Below are 18,732 nucleotides of genomic sequence, written 5' to 3'. Positions count from 1 at the left end.
TCATAAGATTAAAAAATGGTAAGTAGATAAGCTCAGAAAGGTTGTTACTTGCTCAAAGTCACAAGGCACTTAAGGGGTAAAGACCAGAGTCAAGGCTTCAGGGACTCCTCAAAAGCTACAAACAGCCAGATATAACCACAGTATCCCCATGTATCTCCCTAACCAGCCATCCGATTACCTAAAACTTCCTTCCTTCACTCTTCCCTCAATTAATTCCCATTTTCCTTCAGAGTTCAGCTCAAGAACGCTCCTCCAAGCTTTCAGATGAGCAAATCCCTTTCTGATGCACTACACTCGCCTGCACAGCATGGACGTGATACAGCACTAGGAAGGCAAGGGCGGTGTATCAGTTGTAATCACACATGGCACCTTGATTAACGCTGGTTTCCCTGTCAGCTGCGTGAGGACAGGGACCATGACTGTCCTTCTCTGGGCCTGGCACTTTATTATTATGTGTTGAGTAAATGAACTGCCTTAAGAGTGTAACAGTAACTGATAGTCACATGGCCTCCACAGGACTACAAGATCCTAAAATAATTTCTGACACCTCCAATAATAATAATAATGACAATTACATAAAATTTAATGTCACATTATTGTAATATATTCTAACTCTTTTATAATCAAATATTCATGAATGGAATCTGTTCATTCTCTATTAATCAGAATGAGTGTTAACCAGAAGACCACATTTTTTCTAAACACGCAAGGCACCAGCAAACTTTCACGTCAAAAGAACACACACACAAGAAGCCAACCTATACAGTCTATATGAGTAACTATTTGCTCTCCTGGAACCTGAAAAGTCCAATTCCAGCCTCACAGGGAATTAGGTTTTTCCACAACACAGCCTACTATATTAATAAATTTAAACAACAATTTTTTTAAGGCAAGATGCTTGGGTGCTTGAGTTAGGCAGGACTAGTTCCCAAACAGCAGATCCATAAAAAGGATTTAAACTCCCCAGATTGATCCACCCATTTAATATATAATCCCTATCAATATCAAAACAGCCTTTTTTGTAGAAATTGACAAGCTGATCTGGATATTATATGGAAAATCAAGGAACCCAGAATATTCAGAACAATCTTGAAAAAGAAGAACGGTTGGGGGACAGACACTTCCCAATTTCAAAAATTAACTACAGGGGGCTTCCCTGGTGGCGCAGTGGTTGGGAATCTGCCTGCCAATGCAGGGCACACGGGTTCGAGCCCTGGTCTGGGAGGATCCCACATGCCGCGGAGCGGCTAGGCCCGTGAGCCACAACTACTGAGCCTGCGCATCTGGAGCCTGTGCTCCGCAACGGGAGAGGCCGCAACAGTGAGAGGCCCGCGCACCGCGATGAGGAATGGCCCCCGCTCACCGCAACTGGAGAAAGCCCTTGCACAGAAACGAAGACCCAACACAGCCAAAAATAAATTAATTAATTAATTTTTTTTAAAAAATTAACCACAAAGCTACAGTAATCAAGACAGTGTGGTACTGGCATAAGGACAGACATACAGATCAATGGATTAGAAATGAGACTCCAAAACCAAGCCCACACACTTATGGCCAACTGATTTTTGGCTAGGGTGCCAAGATACTTCAATGGGAAAAGAATGGTCTTTTCAACGAATGGTACTGGGACAACTGGATATCCACATGCAAAAAAAGATGAAGCTGGAAGCCTACCTACCTCACAACATACAAAAACCCAAAATGAATCAGAGGCCTAAATGTAAAAGCTAAAACTACTAAACTCTGACAAGAAAACATAGGTGTAAATCTTCATGACCTTGGATTAGGCAATGATTTCTTAATTATGACAGCAAAAGCATAAGCAACAGAAGAAAAAACAGATAAACTGAACTCAATCAAAATTTAAAACTTTTGTGCTTCAAAGGAAACCAGCAAGAAAGTGAAAAGACAATCCACAGAATGGGAGAAAATATGTGCAAATCATACATCTGATAAGGGATTGATATCCAGAATATATCAAAAATGCCTACAACTCAAAAGCAAAAACCATACAACTCCATTCAAAAATGGGCCAAGGCCTTGAATACACATTCCTTCAAAGGAGACACACAAATGGCCAATAAGCACAAGAAGAGATGCTCAACATCATTAGCCTTTAGAAAATGCAAATCAAAACCACAATAAGATACCACTTCACAGCCACTAGAATGGCTGTAATCAAAAAGACAGATAACAACAAGTGCCAGCAAGGATGTAGAGAAATTGGAACCTTCAAACATCACTGGCAGGAATGTAATATGATGCAGCCACTTTAGAAAGCAGTCGGGCAGTTCCTCAAAAGTTAATCACAGAGTTACCATATGACCTAGCAATTCCACTCCTAGGTGTACACCGGAGAGAACTGAAAACACATGTCCATGCAAAAACATGTACACAAACGTTCATAGCAGCATTATTCATAGTAGCCAAAAAGTGGAAATAACTCAAACGTCCACCAACTGGTGAACAGATAAATAAAATGCGGTATATCTGTATAATAGAGTATTATTCCACCATAAAGAAATGAAGTTCTGATATACAGCATAACGTGGATGAAAAACATTATGCTAAGGGAAAGAAGCCAGTCACAAAAGGCCACATATTGTAGGATTCCATCTATATGAAATGTCCAGAATTGGCAAATCCATAAAGACAGAGAGTGGATTTCTAATTGCCTAGAGCAGAGGAGAGGGAGGAAAGGAGAGTGCCTACTCACGGGTAGAGGTTTCTTTTTGGCGTGATGAAGATGTTCTAGAATTAGATAGTGGTGATAGTTACACAACTGTGTAAATATACTAAAAACCACTTAACTGTATATTTTAAAAGGGTGAATTTTATGTTATATGAATTATACCTCAGTACAGCTGTTATCAAAAAGGAATCAAATCCCTTTATGTATCTTTAAAACATTATATACTTTCCTCTTTTGTTAAGCAGAGCATACTTAGTATTGCTTCTGTGAATACACTCAAGGTCATCACTATGAAACATCAATTACTAAGCAGCTGTATATTCACAGACTTCAATGGTGTGCTGGCTACTAGCCCTTTTACATAGACCTCCAAACCACTGCTTTCAGCCTTCTACCTGTTTATTATAATTTTACTTCCTCCTCCTACCATGAGAAATCAAGAAAAACCTGAGATTAGATGCAGGAAGGATACGAAGGAAAAGCCAAACAAGTATGCATACAGGTAGCCGCATGTGCTTAAGACAGAGGCTGTTCCGTTTCCTCCCTCCAGACCCCCTCTTCAGAGGCAACGTCTCCAACCGTCCAGGTTTAGTGGTCCACAAGAAGGGGAAAGGCACTAAACCAGGTTTAGTGGTCCCAAGCATCTCAACCGTGGGACACCTCAGAAGACACTGGCCTCCCTCAAATTGCCTGGTCCTCCCTGAGAACCACCAGGGCAATGGCTGCCAGACCACCAGGTCCCCACGTGTCCCGGCTGCTTCACCACCACTCCAAGCACGAGCCCTGGGACAGCTGCTACACCCACTGCTGACTTGCTGCACACACAAGTGGGCTGGCTGGCTGAGGATGCCCCGCCTCATAGCTGTAGCCACAGGGAACATTTTCTCTGCAAAAAGTTTACTCGCTATAGCGAGGGGACATGAGAAATCCATTTTGGAGTCAATATTCTTTCTTTTACACTGTTTGATGGAGACAGAGGTCAAGGCGTCAGGACCCCCTGCTACAGTCCCCTTCTCCCACAATCCTTCACCTTAAGCCCCTCTAGGTGATCAGCAGGCCAGCAACCCTAACCAGCCCTCTCTCAGCGTGCACCGGACCGGGGTGAACGCCCAGCCTTGGAAACAAAGCAAGTGGCTGAGAGGAGTCAGTCCAACCCTCCGTCTGGAGTATTTTAAACACACGCCATAGAGACTGGAGTCAGATGACGGTGAGCCCTGGAACCAGAGTCAGGATGCGCAGAAGCCATGACCGGGACCCCTGCCCACTGCGTGCAAACTACGGTGCGGCAAGGAGGCTGCGTGCGAGTGAGAAGCCTTGTCTGCAAGGAGAAACGGGGAGCGGCAGAGAGGGGAGCCGGCAGAGCCATGACCCCCGCTCAGCCCCAGGGGCTCTAGAGGAAAAGGCCACTCCAGGCTCTCCAGGTGCAGCTCCCAGACTGTCCAGTTCACTGCAGTCTCCGTCCTGGGAGGCTGAGATGGCCTCTGTTCTTCTTACACAAAAACCACCTTCACTTAACCTAAGTGGCTTGTGTTCCCTGCAAGAAAAACGGCTCCAACTAAAGGAGGGCCTGCTTCCCCTCCCTGATATCAAGTGTCCTAGTGTCCACTTTCTATATAAATGAACCTCAGAGCCATCTGATGTTCGTTTAGTGTGTGTGTGTGTGTGTGTGTGTGTGTGTGTGTGCACGCACGCATGCAGGGATAGGTTGGGGGGGGGGATTTTGATGCTTTATTTAAGGCACAACCTGCCAACTTAGTGTAATGAAAATATTGCCACACATTTACTTTTAGCTCCTTATAGCTACTTTTCTCATTGGGTTTTAAATCCATTTGGGGTTTTTTTTTTAATTGTGGAAAAATACACATAACCTAAAATGTACCACTTTAACCCTTTCTGAGTGTACAATTCAGTGGCATTAAGTACATTCACGCCTTGTGCACCATCCCCACTCACCACTGTTTATCTTTAAAAGTGCTCTGAAAGCCATGACTTTTTCATTCTTTTGTGTTAAACAGGGATTTCCGTCTAGGCTCTGTCATCAAGCGACAAGGCGGTGCCGAAGGCGCTGGAGGGGAGACGGCAGAGAACACCCGCAACCACCTGGAGCAGCCCCAGGGCGGCTAAGTCCGTCCTCGGTTCCTCCGGCCCCGGCCACGGAGGCTGGAGCCTAAAAATACCGGCAGAGGACACACACCGGCTGTCAAGGAGATCCAGCCCAGTTAGAAAGGCTGCCACTATCACCTGATTTGCATCAGAAGACACCCATACGGGCAGCAATGGGTCATCTGTAGAATAATCAAATTCAGTGGAGAAAGACTGATGGTCCTCGCCTCCCAGAGTGCCTGGAATAAATCTCTGGGCCTTGAACTTGGTCAAGTAATCCATGATCAATTTCTGGAGGACCCCTAGGAAGAAAAACAAGTACTTCAAAAATGTTGAGTACCCACTCGCCACCTTCCGCTTGTTACAGCTCTCTTTGTAAGCACAACAGCCTGTTACCGATAAAATTAAATAAGAGACCTCCATCAGAAGCTTTGTCAAAGCAAATGATTCAGCCAGCACATTTCATAATGGCAGAGACAGAAAGGATAAGGCAGAGAATGTTGCCAAGAACACCGGGAACTTTAACTTGCCCCTCAGTATCTTTAAATATGAAAGAAACTTTCAAAAACTAAATTATATTCAAGGTATCTCCAAACGCCAGGCCTGGAGCAGCCCAGGGAGTACGCCCAAGTGAAGATGCTATATGATCAATCACAGTGGACTCACCGGAACTCCCCAATCCACAAGAGTTTCTTAGTAGGAAGAGTCTAGCAATTGATACATCCTAATAACAGTTATATTAATCAACTCCAGGAAATAAAGCTAAATGAATGTAAATAATACTACCTTAAACATAAAATGTCTGAGGTTAGCAGACACTTTTGCATCTGTAATCGTGTATTATTTAAGTCTGTTTTTCCAACACTATAAACTCTCATCCATATTAGAATAAAGACCTGAAATGTGTCATAGGGAATAACTAAGCAGAATGAACATTTTTGTGCTGTGCATCTTTAACAATTTCTTTTGCAATTTTTAACTCGCAACGTGTTAGACCTAAAAAATTAAGCCCTCTCTGTATACCAGAAAGGAGGCACCTCGGTGACTATAGTTCAAATTCCTCGTACACAGACGGCCTGACCTGGAGCAAGTACCTCAAAAGGGAAAGAGAGAGTTACACAGAATAAGACAGCTGCACACCAGCACAGCAAGTCATGAAGTGAAATCCCACACATGCAACTTCATTTTCTTAGCATCATAAGTCAGATTGGGAAGGAACTTTAGAGGCTGTCACTAGGACTACTCTCTACCCAACACGTGAATCCCCGTAAAATTATGACCGACTAACTCATTCTACGAGAGCAGAAGCCTAGGAAAAGCAAGATGAGATGCTGAGCCAGAATCAAGAGTGACGAAGTAGGATCTGGTAAGGAAGAGAAGGCTGCAGAGGCCAGGGAGAGAGGCTTCTAGCATCCGGCCTGCAGAAGTGGCAGCAAGCACAGCAGAAAATACACCTCTAGCTGGGGTCCTTGCTCCCCGTTCACCAGTGCTCCTGGCTACTGAAAGAGAAGAGTACGAGCTGGGAACCACAGTGGACTTGTTCTCAAAGCCATACAGGAAACCTAAGCCTTTGTGGCCAGAGGACTCATCTAGCACTGTTTGGTTCAGGGTAAGACAAAAATGATATTGCTGGCACTACAGCTAGGCTGCCCAACATTTTGAAATCTGATATCAAAACCCATAACTTTTCATAAATCCTACAGCAGTACACAGTAGAACACCGTTTTGAAAATGACTGAGTGTTTACGGAAACCCTCTACCATTAAATATTCCTTTCTTCGATAGTATTTACAATTAGATTCCTTCCTGGAGATTGTATTTAAATAATTTTAAAATGATTTAGTTCTTAGAGAAAATAATAAATGTCATTTAAGTCAGCTTCAAATGCTTATGCATGTCTACTTGCTCTCATTTTTTTTCTCAGAGCATCTACTTAAAGGAGAAAGCTAAATAACAGACCACAAATCTCTGTTCCCCACCAGAAAACCTGGCTCAACCTAAAGGAACACCAAGCTCTCATTTCATTTAAGGCTGGGAGAAGACAATATCTCTGAGTTGTCAGGAGGTTTAAAAAGTCATCTCAGGAGTAACACTGGGTATCAATCAAAATGGTTGCAATTCGAATCATCTCTAACCATAAACTGTAACTGAGCCAAAATGATTTTTAAACATAACACATTTTACTTGTAGATGTTTCTTGGCAATTAAATAACTGGAAAGTCAACAAACCCCCAAGAAACCAGAGAAAATTAACTTTTTTTTAAAGCTCACCATTCATCAACTACAGGAGGCCCGAAAGATGCCAGACGCCAGAGGCTCAGCCTCCAACGCGGCCCTGCAGAGGCAAACTCCAAACAAGATTTCTTCAAGAACTGCTCTCACGCAGCACTAAATTACAAGCAGTGACCTCCCTGGAGGAGAAGCTAGAGTCAACAGCTACAGGAGTATATGATCTAGGAAGATAAAACCCAACTCCGACACAAGAGCTGCCATGCCAGTTACATAATTATAATCACAACATATTGAAACTCTAAGTATCAAACAATAGTTATTTAAAATATTTCAAGAGCAAGAGAATCCCTCCCCCCTCAAAAAAAATCCAAATGTATTCCAAAAGTAATTTGCATAGAATATAATTTAATCTGCAGGCCTAACCTCTCTGAAATAAAGTAGAATCCTCTGATTTAGCCAAATTACAACAGAAATGCTGCAACTTTATAATAAAGGAGCTACAGCACAGCACCCTGAACTTCATGGGAGAACAAAAATGTAGTGTCAATATGTTCACAACACAGCTCAATCCACAAAATCATGAGATAATTAAACTGACTGTTTTTAGGATTCAATCTGTTTCGCCAGAAACCTTGTCCAAGCTACACTGATGCAAATCAGCATGAGCAACTCCAGCTCTGTTGAAACAACTCCAGTATCTTATCTTTTGTTTTACCTTTTATCGCTGATTTATGGGCTGATGGTAAACTGATTTGTCCATGTGCCAGAAGTCAGCTTGGGAACACAGAACAAGAGAAGAGATTTGGAAGAACCAAACTCATGAATGAAAACGCTGACGTCATAGCTCAGCTCCCAGCAGAGCTCAGGGTAGGCTGTGAAGAAACAGTGCATCTTTGGGGATGTTAAACCACTAGTCATTTAATAAAGGGTATAAGATAGAAAGAGCCCTTGCTCAAAACAAGGGAAGGGGAAAAAACGGGAGAGAAGAGAGAGAAAGAGGAAGAACCACATTAACAACCTTTTCCCTAGGCCAAATATGAAAAATACACAATGTATATGCCATGAACAATCATAACTTCTAAACCATGGAAATATTTCATATTATTGTTAAAATTACTATTTTTTTTAAAGTATGGTTAGCTATGTCTCTAAATAAGAACAAAGTCTCATTCGCATCTTAAATCTTCCTCCCGCCGTGTGCCATCACATTCAAAAAAGAGCACACAACATAGTTTTAGCTCTTCACTAAAAACTATCTGGCATTGCCAAACTATGCCTAATTTTTAAACAATTCTGAATATAACAGGGTGGGACTCAGTGACCTCAGGCAAGCTACTGGAATTTTTATGTGAGGGGAAAAAAATGCTTTTATCTAATGATGTAATATAAACTAATAAAAAAAGAGTATAAAAATTTGATTTGCTTAGAACTATTAAGAACAGCTAGTCTGTGGACTGTTCACATTTTTCATCTCTTGACAGAACTTAAAATACAACTAGTAATACAAACTTCTATGAAGTTTAGACACAATTTACTGAAATCCTATTATTCAGGACACTTGAATAACTGATTCCTAGATTCCTAATGTTTCCCAGGAAATTTAAGATTATTACAGTCTTAGAAAATAAGTGACCCTCAGAGCCTCGATCACCTCTCCAGAGCACAAAACTACAGGGACATTTTCTCTTCTTTACCATTCACGTGGCTTAAAATAGCCATTCACCCAAAATGGATTTTTTTTTTTTTTAATTTAAGCAGTAAACAATTTTGCCAATAAACACTTTAAAAAGATCTTATTAAGTTAAAATGCAAACATACCGGTTTTATCTGTAAATCTAAAATGTTAAAAGAGATCATCTCACATTTCCACCACAAATATCTTTGATAGAACATCACTACCCCCTTGTGGATTCACAATAAAAAATCCTTATCTTCAAATTTCACTTTTTAAATGTTTCATTCTGCTGAACTTCCATTAAAGTTTACATTCTCTTCACTAAGGGTTACTCTATTTCAATTACTTTTTAAAAGAGAAAAAACACTTAACATTTTAAAATAACCAATCCCATCAACTTCTTTACCTTCTAAGCATCCCCATTTTGGGGACGGTTCTTCATACAGTAAGTATATTTGCCGATTTCAACATGGTAACCAGACCAACGTTCCATTTTTTCCTTAGGATATCTGAATTTACACTCACAGTCATCATTTTGAGATTATTTTTAAAAAATAAATGGGTAATTTCTTCACTATCGCATCTTTTCTTTCTCTTTGATAACTTCCCACTTTGTACCAATTTCTTTTTATTGCTTCCAAATGGTTTGATATCCCTGTGCCCCAGAAAACCAGTGGGGCACATACCTCCTCAAGAATAACTTTTCAGCTAAGAATTAAAAACCAGATCTAAGTTTTAAAAAGACTAACTCTTGATTGTATTGCTATACCCTCAGAAATGCTTTCTGGCAATCTAAATCAACCCTGATGAAGGAAAAAAAGATAGTACCTGGTTTTCAAAGTAGAAAAAAGCTTTGTTTTCTTTCTCTCTTTCTTTCTTTTTTTTTAGTTGCAGGAGTACCTCTGGCTGTATCTGCATATCATTCTGATATAACACAGATACATACTGTTAAACATATGCTGTAAAAAAGATTAAATAAACTTAAATATCTGGTTTATCACTTGTTACAGACACTAGATTTAGCTGAAAGTTATAAGTCATCTCCGCAATGATGTGCAGGCCACAGAGAGAAGGTCCGAGTCCTGGTGAGTCGGATGGCCGTTTCAGAGAGTTAGTGCCCCATTTTCTCATAGATGTTGGACACAAAAGTAGGGACACAGTAATTCACTATTACCATGAGAAGACAAATTCCAGTATTCATTCTAATGGTTAGGTGGAAATAAAGGAGGAAAAATCATCCACTTGGCAAGTGTTTTTAAGTGACTAAATACATGATCTTACCTTGTGGTAACTGCTAAGGAAAGAAAGATAGGAGAGACGGGCATGGTCTGTTAAATGACTGAACGCTCTGTGTCACCTGCCAACCCCACTGAAGGCTGTCTATGCAAAAAGGAGCGACTAACAACGTGTCCAAAGCTAGCAGCTGAGCCGCAGAGGAGGCGGGGTCAGAGCCGGCCTTCGTGGTTTCCTTTTTGGGGATTTTGTTATGAGTGCTGTTTTTAGATTTGGGCGGTGGTGGGGGGGGGGTATATTTTGGGTGACATTAGGAAGTGAGATCACGGGTGAGATTAATGCCACTTAATTAGTGTCCAGGTGGTGACGTGTTTAAAACTGTTCAGAACTCAGCCCCAAACATTTACTTGAAGGCACGTCACATCGGGCACCTGTAAGTACAAAGCCACACTGCAGAGAGCAGAGTGAGGGATCCAGCCCCAACCAGGACATCTTCCTCCCCTGCCGATACCCTCTCCTAACAGGCTCAGAAAGGCATACGTTCATTACATGTCTTGAAGGGCCTGGCTAAATCTGAAAAAGAGAAATAAAATGGGACTGCACTTTTCCAAATGAGGGACTCGTGTGGAAGAGAACATGCAATTCCACCAAGAATGAGCAAAACATTGGGGTGAATGTAGAAGAACCATTTCAAAAATATCTCTGGTCGTTCCAGCTTACGGTATGTCAATCAGCTGAAAGTAAATGAACAGCCCTCTTAAAAAAAAGTGAAAAGGGAAGTAATGTGGCTGACACTTGGCCTCTCTTTGCGGTGGGGTACATAATATTTCTTTTTTAGTCCAGGGTAATGAACTAAAAAATGCTCAGGAAGCATTACCAATCTTTACACAAGGAGGCCCATGACCTTCTACAAGCAATGGCGTTCAAAGCAGAAAGATGCAATAGAACCTTAGAAATACACAGCCAGCATACTGATGGGGAAAAAAAAAAAAACCACCCTTTACTTCGTCCCACCATATAAAAAATTCAAGGATGGCTGTCCTTGTCAATATATACAGAGAAACACTCTCCTTACAAATACATGACAAATATCACAGGATGGAAGACCATCTATACGTTTACAAGTCCCTCCTTCTAATGACAGAATGGTAACACATCTTCATCGCAGGACTGATGGCCACGACATCCATGGATGGCACAAGATACAGGGATCTAACAGCGTCTGATCAACTATATCCTGAACCTGATTAGGTATTCAAAACATAAATAAAAAGAAAAGAAAGACAGATTACACACTATAATCTGGAATAGGGGGTGAATGACCATGCATCCTAACTCATGTTCTATGGACATAGAAGCAGAGCCAGAACACTTCCTGCCCTCACCCTCAAAGACACCAAAGACCAGAGACGGTACTAAGACAGGCAGCGTGATATTAGAAGACCCCACACTACCTCGTGAATGAAGGCCCCAAATGAAGTATCAATAGTATACTTGCTGCCTCTGCCCAAAGAGGTGTATCGTTACCAAGCCAAAGAAACAGAAAGAAGTTGGCTAAATGCAGCAAAAACAAAAATTTCCAAAATTCTACACAGGGAGGCCCAGGCACCAAAAGGACACAGTATTTCACCGAGGATGCTATCCAGTTACAAATACTACCTTCACCCCTTACCTTGTGGCTTAAATCCCATTCCATCTCCCTTCAAGAAGTAACACTGCCTCTTACTACAGGACAAAAAGAATGGTGAGCATCCCTCTTTACTGAATGACAGAAAAGCTATAAATACAGTAGATCTACAAATTTTTTTTTATAATAACAATGAAAAGGGCAATAAACAAACCTTGTGGGAAGAAAGGGAGGTAGGATTTAAGTCATCTAGAACATCAAAAAGAAAAAAAAAGGTCATGGTAAGTGATTCTAGAAGATACAGAACATTTTAGAAAATGATCTGTTATAATGGAAATACAAGAGAAACACACATCACCTTGTCCCCACAGAAAATATTCAGTCACATATTCACACAGATAAAGGACAATGGCAAACCCCATACTACAACAATCTTAAACAAGAGCTCTTCTTAAGAGTGAAATACTAGCAAAATTGGTTTCTATAGATATTGTAGAGGGGAAATCTGATTTAACATAGGAGGAAAAGAACAAGTGCATTTCAGGTTAATTCTTTATCATTACTGTCATCATTAGGTACACCAAACCTACACCCCAAAATACTATAAGGCTATTTACCAAAATAAAGAAAAGACACAAATAACAGTACCAATAAAAAGTGTAAAGAATTAAAAGTCACATAATAAACAAAAGCAGTGATATGTATACCAGATACCTAGCCTAAGAATGGTCACTACAATTAGGTGTAAAATTTAGATATAACACTTCCTGGCAGCGAAAATCTACCAGCAGCGCATACAGTCCTTACTATCTGATAATATGAAATTTACCAGTTAATCATAAGAGAAAATTTTCTATCATCACTTCCTTCTATAAAGGATGTATTTGATTGCATGTTCTATACAATTCCTACTATGCTGCTGTTCAAATGTTATACAAGCATCCCAATCAACATATACTTAAATGACCTAAAAGTTATACCTAGACATTTAGGAAGAAGATTGACTACTCTTTCTACACACACACCCACACCCACACACACCCCACACACAGCCTGAAGGAAGGCTGTTGAGTGCTTCTCCCAGTCTGCCCTCCACCCCCTCCACCACCCCGACTCCTGCAGGGACAGGAAAAAGCTCAATGGGATAGTACACTATTAGAGTATCTCTTTGTAAGATTACAATCCAAAGTTCAGAAAAGAATTCCTTACATGAATACATAAAAAGACAAGCACAAGATATATGGTAATGTCATTCGCACTAAAAGGCTAACAAGACCCCTATGGTCTCAAGGAGAGTCACATGACCCCCCCCCCATGCACACACAGATCCCTGCACGTAATACAAGCTCAGCGAATGAAGGTCTCCAGGATGAATGCACTCAGTGATGGGAACGTGGATGTAAAAACAACTTCTCTCCAAAAGGCCAAATTCAAAGGTCCCACAGAGGAGGCAATGCGCACAACTAGGAGGGGAAAGGAAGAGAACATGAGAATCACCTTCTGTTGCTTTTTCCAAAAGGAAATTAGAAAGAAGTACAACTGCACACAAAGATGTATTTCCCCAAAACACAGGAAATGGGAAATGAAGAATGGCCCAGAGGAATGAGGAAGGGAAGAAAGAAATGTTAAGCTAGAAGATGGGCCAACTGAGAAGCAGCCAGAAAGAAATATAATCCCACCAGGCACAGGGGCCACACCCAGCATAAACAGAGAGCTAAAATAATGCCACCTGACTCTAAAGAATAGCTTATTTTAAGAGGAAAGCCTAAAAACTAAAGAAATGGAAAAACGTGGATAAGCAGGATATATAAAGATGTCTCAAAGAGGAGGCAAGAGCAACCCTACTGCTTGGAAAAGGAAAATCTGACCCAATCTGACCGTGAGCAGAGGTTGCCGCGAACACGTCAACATTCTGAATCCACTGAACAATGAGATGAAGAAACCCAACATTTCCCAGGCGCAGGATAAGTCAGGTCTTCAAAAAGCCCAGGGAAGAGATGTCCCGTGGGTCACCCAACCTTGTCCAGAAAGCTGGGGGTAAGGGGAGAGGGGACTGCGGGCAGGGGAGAGTGATGCTCTAACAGAAAGATATAAAAAAGTCATTAAGAGAACAGAACCTGTCTACCTGACCGCACACTGGAAGAGTAAGAGGAAAAGCTGATCTCCAATAATCTACGGGGACAGGTGACACAGAAAGCACAACTGCATCAAGCTCAAAGAAAGGAACGTGAACTTTGCACACTAACCTCCGGTGTGTCCCTCTAACCTTTACCATTTTCGTTCTACTGCCCATGGAATGGAGCACCCTGGTGGGCAGGGAAAATCCAAAAGGCAGTCGGTGGTACAGGGAAGGGCAGGAGAGGATCCACCACTGGAAGAGAGAGGACTCTACTGGGAACACGCCAACATATACAGCAGATAGTCAACTCTTGTTTTCCCAGGGTCGTTAATACTACACCCTAAAAAGACACAATTCCATCAACTGAATAGAGATGCAGGCAGAAAAGAAATAGCATAAAAACTTTTAAAAACAAAAAAGAAAAAGGAAATTGAGGTCAAAAGCACAACTTTCAGACAATGGGTACGATATCCACTGGATAACTCAATACTGACTGAGGGGCAAAGTCGTGAAGTCAACGACTCATGCTGAGCAATCCTCCCGGTAACCTTGCCCCGGACTCAGTAACCCAGGTGGAGAGTCTCGTCGCTAGAAAAGCGCTTCAAGGTCCAAGAGCGCAGTCCTGACAAAGCTTGTCGGGGAGGACGGGGCTCCACACTCGGCCGGTCCCAAAGTAAGACGGGGCTGCTGAGTGAGGCACCCAGCAGCCATTCCAGCTATGGGAGGGAGGGGGGAGGGGCCCCAGAGCCAAGCGGAAATGGCCAAATACACAACTGTGATGCTCAGAGAGAACCTGGAGAATCACCCCTCCCACCCTTCCACAAAGTGTCGCAGGCCTTCCCAAAGGTACCTTTTCCTAATGTGCACAACCTCTCTCAATTATTTAAATGGCCAAAATAAAACAGTGACATATTTATGGCCATTCATTCCTAGTTCTGTCACGGAAACACATATTCTTCTCACCTGCCCCTATCCTTCGCCCAAAATACATGAAATCTCTCTCTCTTACACGGCAGTAAAGAAGTCAAGATGGGAACTTTTCACCCCGTGAAGAACCAAGCAGAGAAGACCACCCCTAAATTCAGAATGCCTAAGTTTTGGTGCACATGGGCAAGCCCTCTACACTTTGTGTATTCAGGGACTTGGTGGACATTCAGGATGTCATTCTGCTTATTCAGTACAGTACAAATGACAAAGAAAAGAGTGGTTAAGAATTGGCCATTTATCAATGAGTCTCCTGATTCCTCTAAGCCTGAAGGGTTACCAACAACAGTGATACACAGCTATGTCCTTACACGTCAAGGTCCCCATATACACCCAAGATGTACAGACAGTCAGTCACCTAACCCTTCCAACTTCCTGTGTATAGGTAACGAATGTGATTTCACATATAAATACATGCCTATGTGCGTATATATATATATAAACAAATGCATAGTATCATTTTTTGCCAAAAGGGAACCAGAGCAGCAAAAAAACAGAAAGCATCTAAATTTCCCCTTCACCTGAAACCTATAAGATCGAAAGAAATGTTCGGATCCCACGAGAGACAACACCAGGGCCCAAGGAAGGTTCTAGTACAACAAGGAGCACACCAGCAACCTCTTCCCGAATGGCATGTGGGCGACATGGGTGTCTACACTCCCTTTTCTGGATGGAAAGGCATATGGCTTCTTCTTACCCAGCCAACATGAATACAATTTAAGAAAATTAGAAAAAGTCAAGGTAACAGGCTCACTAAATATGGCTGACTGGGAAACAGAAGCCATAAGGAGGATATGAGCTCTCTTAAAAAAGAAATGGGAAGTTTATTTCCAGGGAAGGTTCAAAGTCTCTGGAATGTAGGATGTACGAAGTCTGGTTCTCACTGCACAGAAGACAGTAATCCGAACACCAAAAGCCAAGGGCACATGAACCTCTTTCTGGGGGTGGGGGGAGGGTAGCGTCAACTGATGAATGCTGCCCCGACCTAAGAGCAAGAGTGAACTGGAAGCAAAAATAGACCCGTTTCCCTCAGACACAGGCCGTCACTGCCGGGACCCCGGCCCTACATCTGATGGGGCAACCACCCTCACCCAGACGAGAAACTCCAAGGAGAGAGACGTGTCAGGGGAGAGAGACAGATGGGGAAAGGGGCACTGGAATGTCCAGTTCCTCCCAAAAGAGAGAGAGGGCAACTCAAAGGGTATTCAGGAAATGAGCTCACCCTAACCCAGGAAAGTGTGCGGAGAGCGTGCATAATCTGTACGAAGTATGTGCTTTCCTATTTAGAAATGACTTCAGAGCTGCACAGGCCCCCACTATCCACTGGGTGAGGGAAGAAGAACGTGGGGAGCCCGAGTCCCCTTGTCCTGACAAAAGGGTCAATAGATGGTGTGCAGAGGCACCAAAAGATTCCACAGAGGATGAGAGGATGATACGGACCCCTCTACCAAAGGAGGATCAGGGTCACAGAAGGTAAAGGGCAAGGGAATATGGAGAGCATCACTTGCCACAGGAACGGAGACCCCACCCTCCTGGCTGCGAGGGGTGCGAGGGCAAGAGTAGGATGGGAGCGACTGCTAGGGGCGGGGATGCTGCGCAGGCCCCCTCCCAGGAACGGAAGGGGGAGGGGTCACACGAGGCCCTTCGGCCCGGGGACGCTCAGCAGGAGGGGGTCCCCCTGGTGGGGAGAAGCGCGGGGACCCCGCCGGCTCTGGGAGGCGCCCACGGGGCTCCAGGGTGAGGCTGGACAGAGACTGCCCGGCCCCGCCGCCGAGAACCAGGGGCGGCGAGGCTGAGCGCCGGCCGTGCCCCGACGGGGACCGGTCCAGGGCAGCGGGGCGCGGGGCCGGAGGGGGCCTGAGGAGGATAAACTTTCCGCCCCGCGGCCCCCACCGGGCCCGGCGCGGGGGGCGGGGGCCGCGCCGGGCCCGGGAGCGGCGGGGATGCCCGGTCCGGGTGGGGGAGGCGCCGGCCCTCCCTCCGCGGCTCCTCCTCCTCGCTGGGCCCGGCCCCCGCCCGCCGGCCCCCCGCCCCTCCGGCCCCAGCCCGCCCCCGGGTGGGGGTGTGCGGCGCCGCGCTCCGCCGCCCCGCGTGTCACCTCAGGACCCGGCCGCGCTCCGCCCCCCCACCCGCCGCCCCCTCCCCGGCCCGGGGCGCCCGCCCGCCGCCGCCGCCGCCGCCGCCGCCGCGCCCCCGCGCTCCCGCCCGGCGCCGCCGATGCCCGGGATGTCCGGCGGGGCCGAGTCCCGCCGCCCGCCGCGCCACCCCCGGGCCCTCACGCTCCGGCTCTTACCTTCCGGCTTGTTTTCGGCAGCCATTTCCCCTCCGCGCGCCACATCCTCCTCCTCCTCGCGACCGGGACCCCGAGCGCGCGCCTCGTACCGCCGCCGCCGCCGGCCCAGCCACCCCGCCGCCGCCGCGCACCCGCCCTGGCCCCGCCCCGCGGCCCACGCACTGAGCCCGTTGGGCCGCGCGGCTGCCACTCATCGCTCCCGCCACCAATCGCCCCGCACCAGGGGTCTCACTACTCTCCGGGAGGAGCGTCCTATCCATCCGGCCCATTGGCTAGTCACCACCCAACGGAATGAAAGGATTGGTCAAGAATCAACGCCCCCTCCCCACCCACTCCCAGGAAAGCCCGCCTTCCAGACCTAAACAAAGCTTTCCAGTGGCCAGAGCACGAAAGAACTGCCCAATCAGGAAGGGGCCGACACGGAATATTTCCTCGAGGCCGAGACGTGGCGTTTTGATTGGGCGTTACTACAGTGTTTCCCAGGCCGTCCAAACCAATCAAAGGGGGTTCCCGGAACTCGGGAGCGGCGAAGGGAAGCTCCGCCCCCGAGCGTGACCGTCATGAGGAAGGCGCTCGCTCATTGGCGCGCTGGGGCTTTTCCCGCGTGCTCCCGGGGCTGAAGGACGTTCCCGGGGAAGCCGCTGCCGGCGCGTGGGGTCCCGGTGTCAGTGGAGGACGCGGCGGAATCTCCGGGATTCCTCGGCCTGTCGCTTCCGGGGGCAGCGGGGGCCGGGGGCCTCGGGGCTGGCGTCGGCCGGGCGCCGCGCTCTAGACCCGGCCGGCCCTGGGGTCTGGGCGTCGCTGCGGGCTGTGGGGGAGGGGCGCGCCTCCGCCAGGCCCCGCCCCTTCCCCTCCCCCTCACCGGCGCCCCGCCCCCTCGGCCAGCTCCGCCGCGGCCCCTCAAGCGGGTGCCTGGCCCGCTTGTGCCTGTCGTTGCCCGCCCCCGGTGTGCTCCGTTGTCCCCTTTTCTAGAGGCTTAAAATACTGAAACTTTATTTTGGTCACGTTGGCCATGTGACCCTCAGATCCGATGACTCATAGATGCCTGTCCCAGGATGAGGCCGCTGAGCAGAATCTTATAGAAACGTTAAGCCTCGGCGAGCGTGCTCGGTGGGCGAGGCAAGCCAAGTTTGCTTCGGTCCTGGGCTCACATTCGTGGCTTTTCCGATCAAATATTCCGGCGTCCACCGCACTCACGCCCCGTGCGAGGTGGGGAGACCAGCTGGGTTTCAGTCGCGGGGAGAGAGCCCAGAAGCGGGTTAGGATCCATCCTGGGGGGGAACAGACACACCGCTGCAGCTTCTCTGGAAATCCGTCCACATCTAGTAAACCAGCACACACTGTACAGACAAGCCTAAAGCCAGATGAGATGGCAAAGATGAAAATGCCCCCTCCCAGAGAAATTCGGGAATTGTGCACGTGGGCAGGTAAGACCGGAAACAAAGGAGAGAGCTGAAATCTCCAAGTTTTAAAAAAAAGGAAGAAAAGTTGAATGAAAAGCAGAGCTCCAGCCGCTCTGTGTGAATCTGGTACGGTTTGCAGTGAGAACCTTTCAATCCTCTACATTTTGTTTTGTCCTTTGCTTCCCGTAGATGACAGCTACCAGCAGCAGCGAAAGGTCCTCGTTTGAGTATGTTGGCACCAAGATTGATTGTCAAAGTGAATTTTGTGCCAATCCTAACAACATGTGTTCTTTTTCTTGTCTTCACAACTGAAAATTTCTTAAGTTTTTCAGAAGTAAAGATGTCCCAAAAGAATGTTTTGTATTATACAC

The 18,732-nt window shown here is 45.6% G+C and overlaps 1 protein-coding gene across 2 annotated transcripts in view; it reads right to left on the bottom strand.

Moving 5' to 3' along the window:
• The window catches only part of CAMTA1 (calmodulin binding transcription activator 1), an 894,089-nt gene extending 877,007 nt beyond the window's left edge, over positions 1 to 17,082 (bottom strand). Inside the window, exons 1-2 of one of the 2 annotated variants that reach the window (XM_068538797.1) lie at positions 16,959 to 17,077; positions 4,934 to 5,097 (exon numbers count right to left, since the gene is read on the bottom strand). In XM_068538797.1, the coding sequence (XP_068394898.1) occupies positions 4,934 to 5,097; positions 16,959 to 16,983 (189 nt within the window). In that variant the 5' untranslated portion in view covers positions 16,984 to 17,077. Of the gene's footprint in view, positions 1 to 4,933; positions 5,098 to 16,958 lie in introns of both variants that reach the window. The other variant, XM_068538799.1, reaches the window with a different exon arrangement.
• Positions 17,083 to 18,732: the final 1,650 nt, after the last annotated feature.

This window comes from Eschrichtius robustus, chromosome 3 (genome assembly GCF_028021215.1).
Source record: "Eschrichtius robustus isolate mEscRob2 chromosome 3, mEscRob2.pri, whole genome shotgun sequence".
NCBI classification, from domain to species: domain Eukaryota; kingdom Metazoa; phylum Chordata; class Mammalia; order Artiodactyla; family Eschrichtiidae; genus Eschrichtius; species Eschrichtius robustus.
Note: the sequence above shows the minus strand (reverse complement) of the source record. Positions and strands in the feature narration are given on the sequence as shown.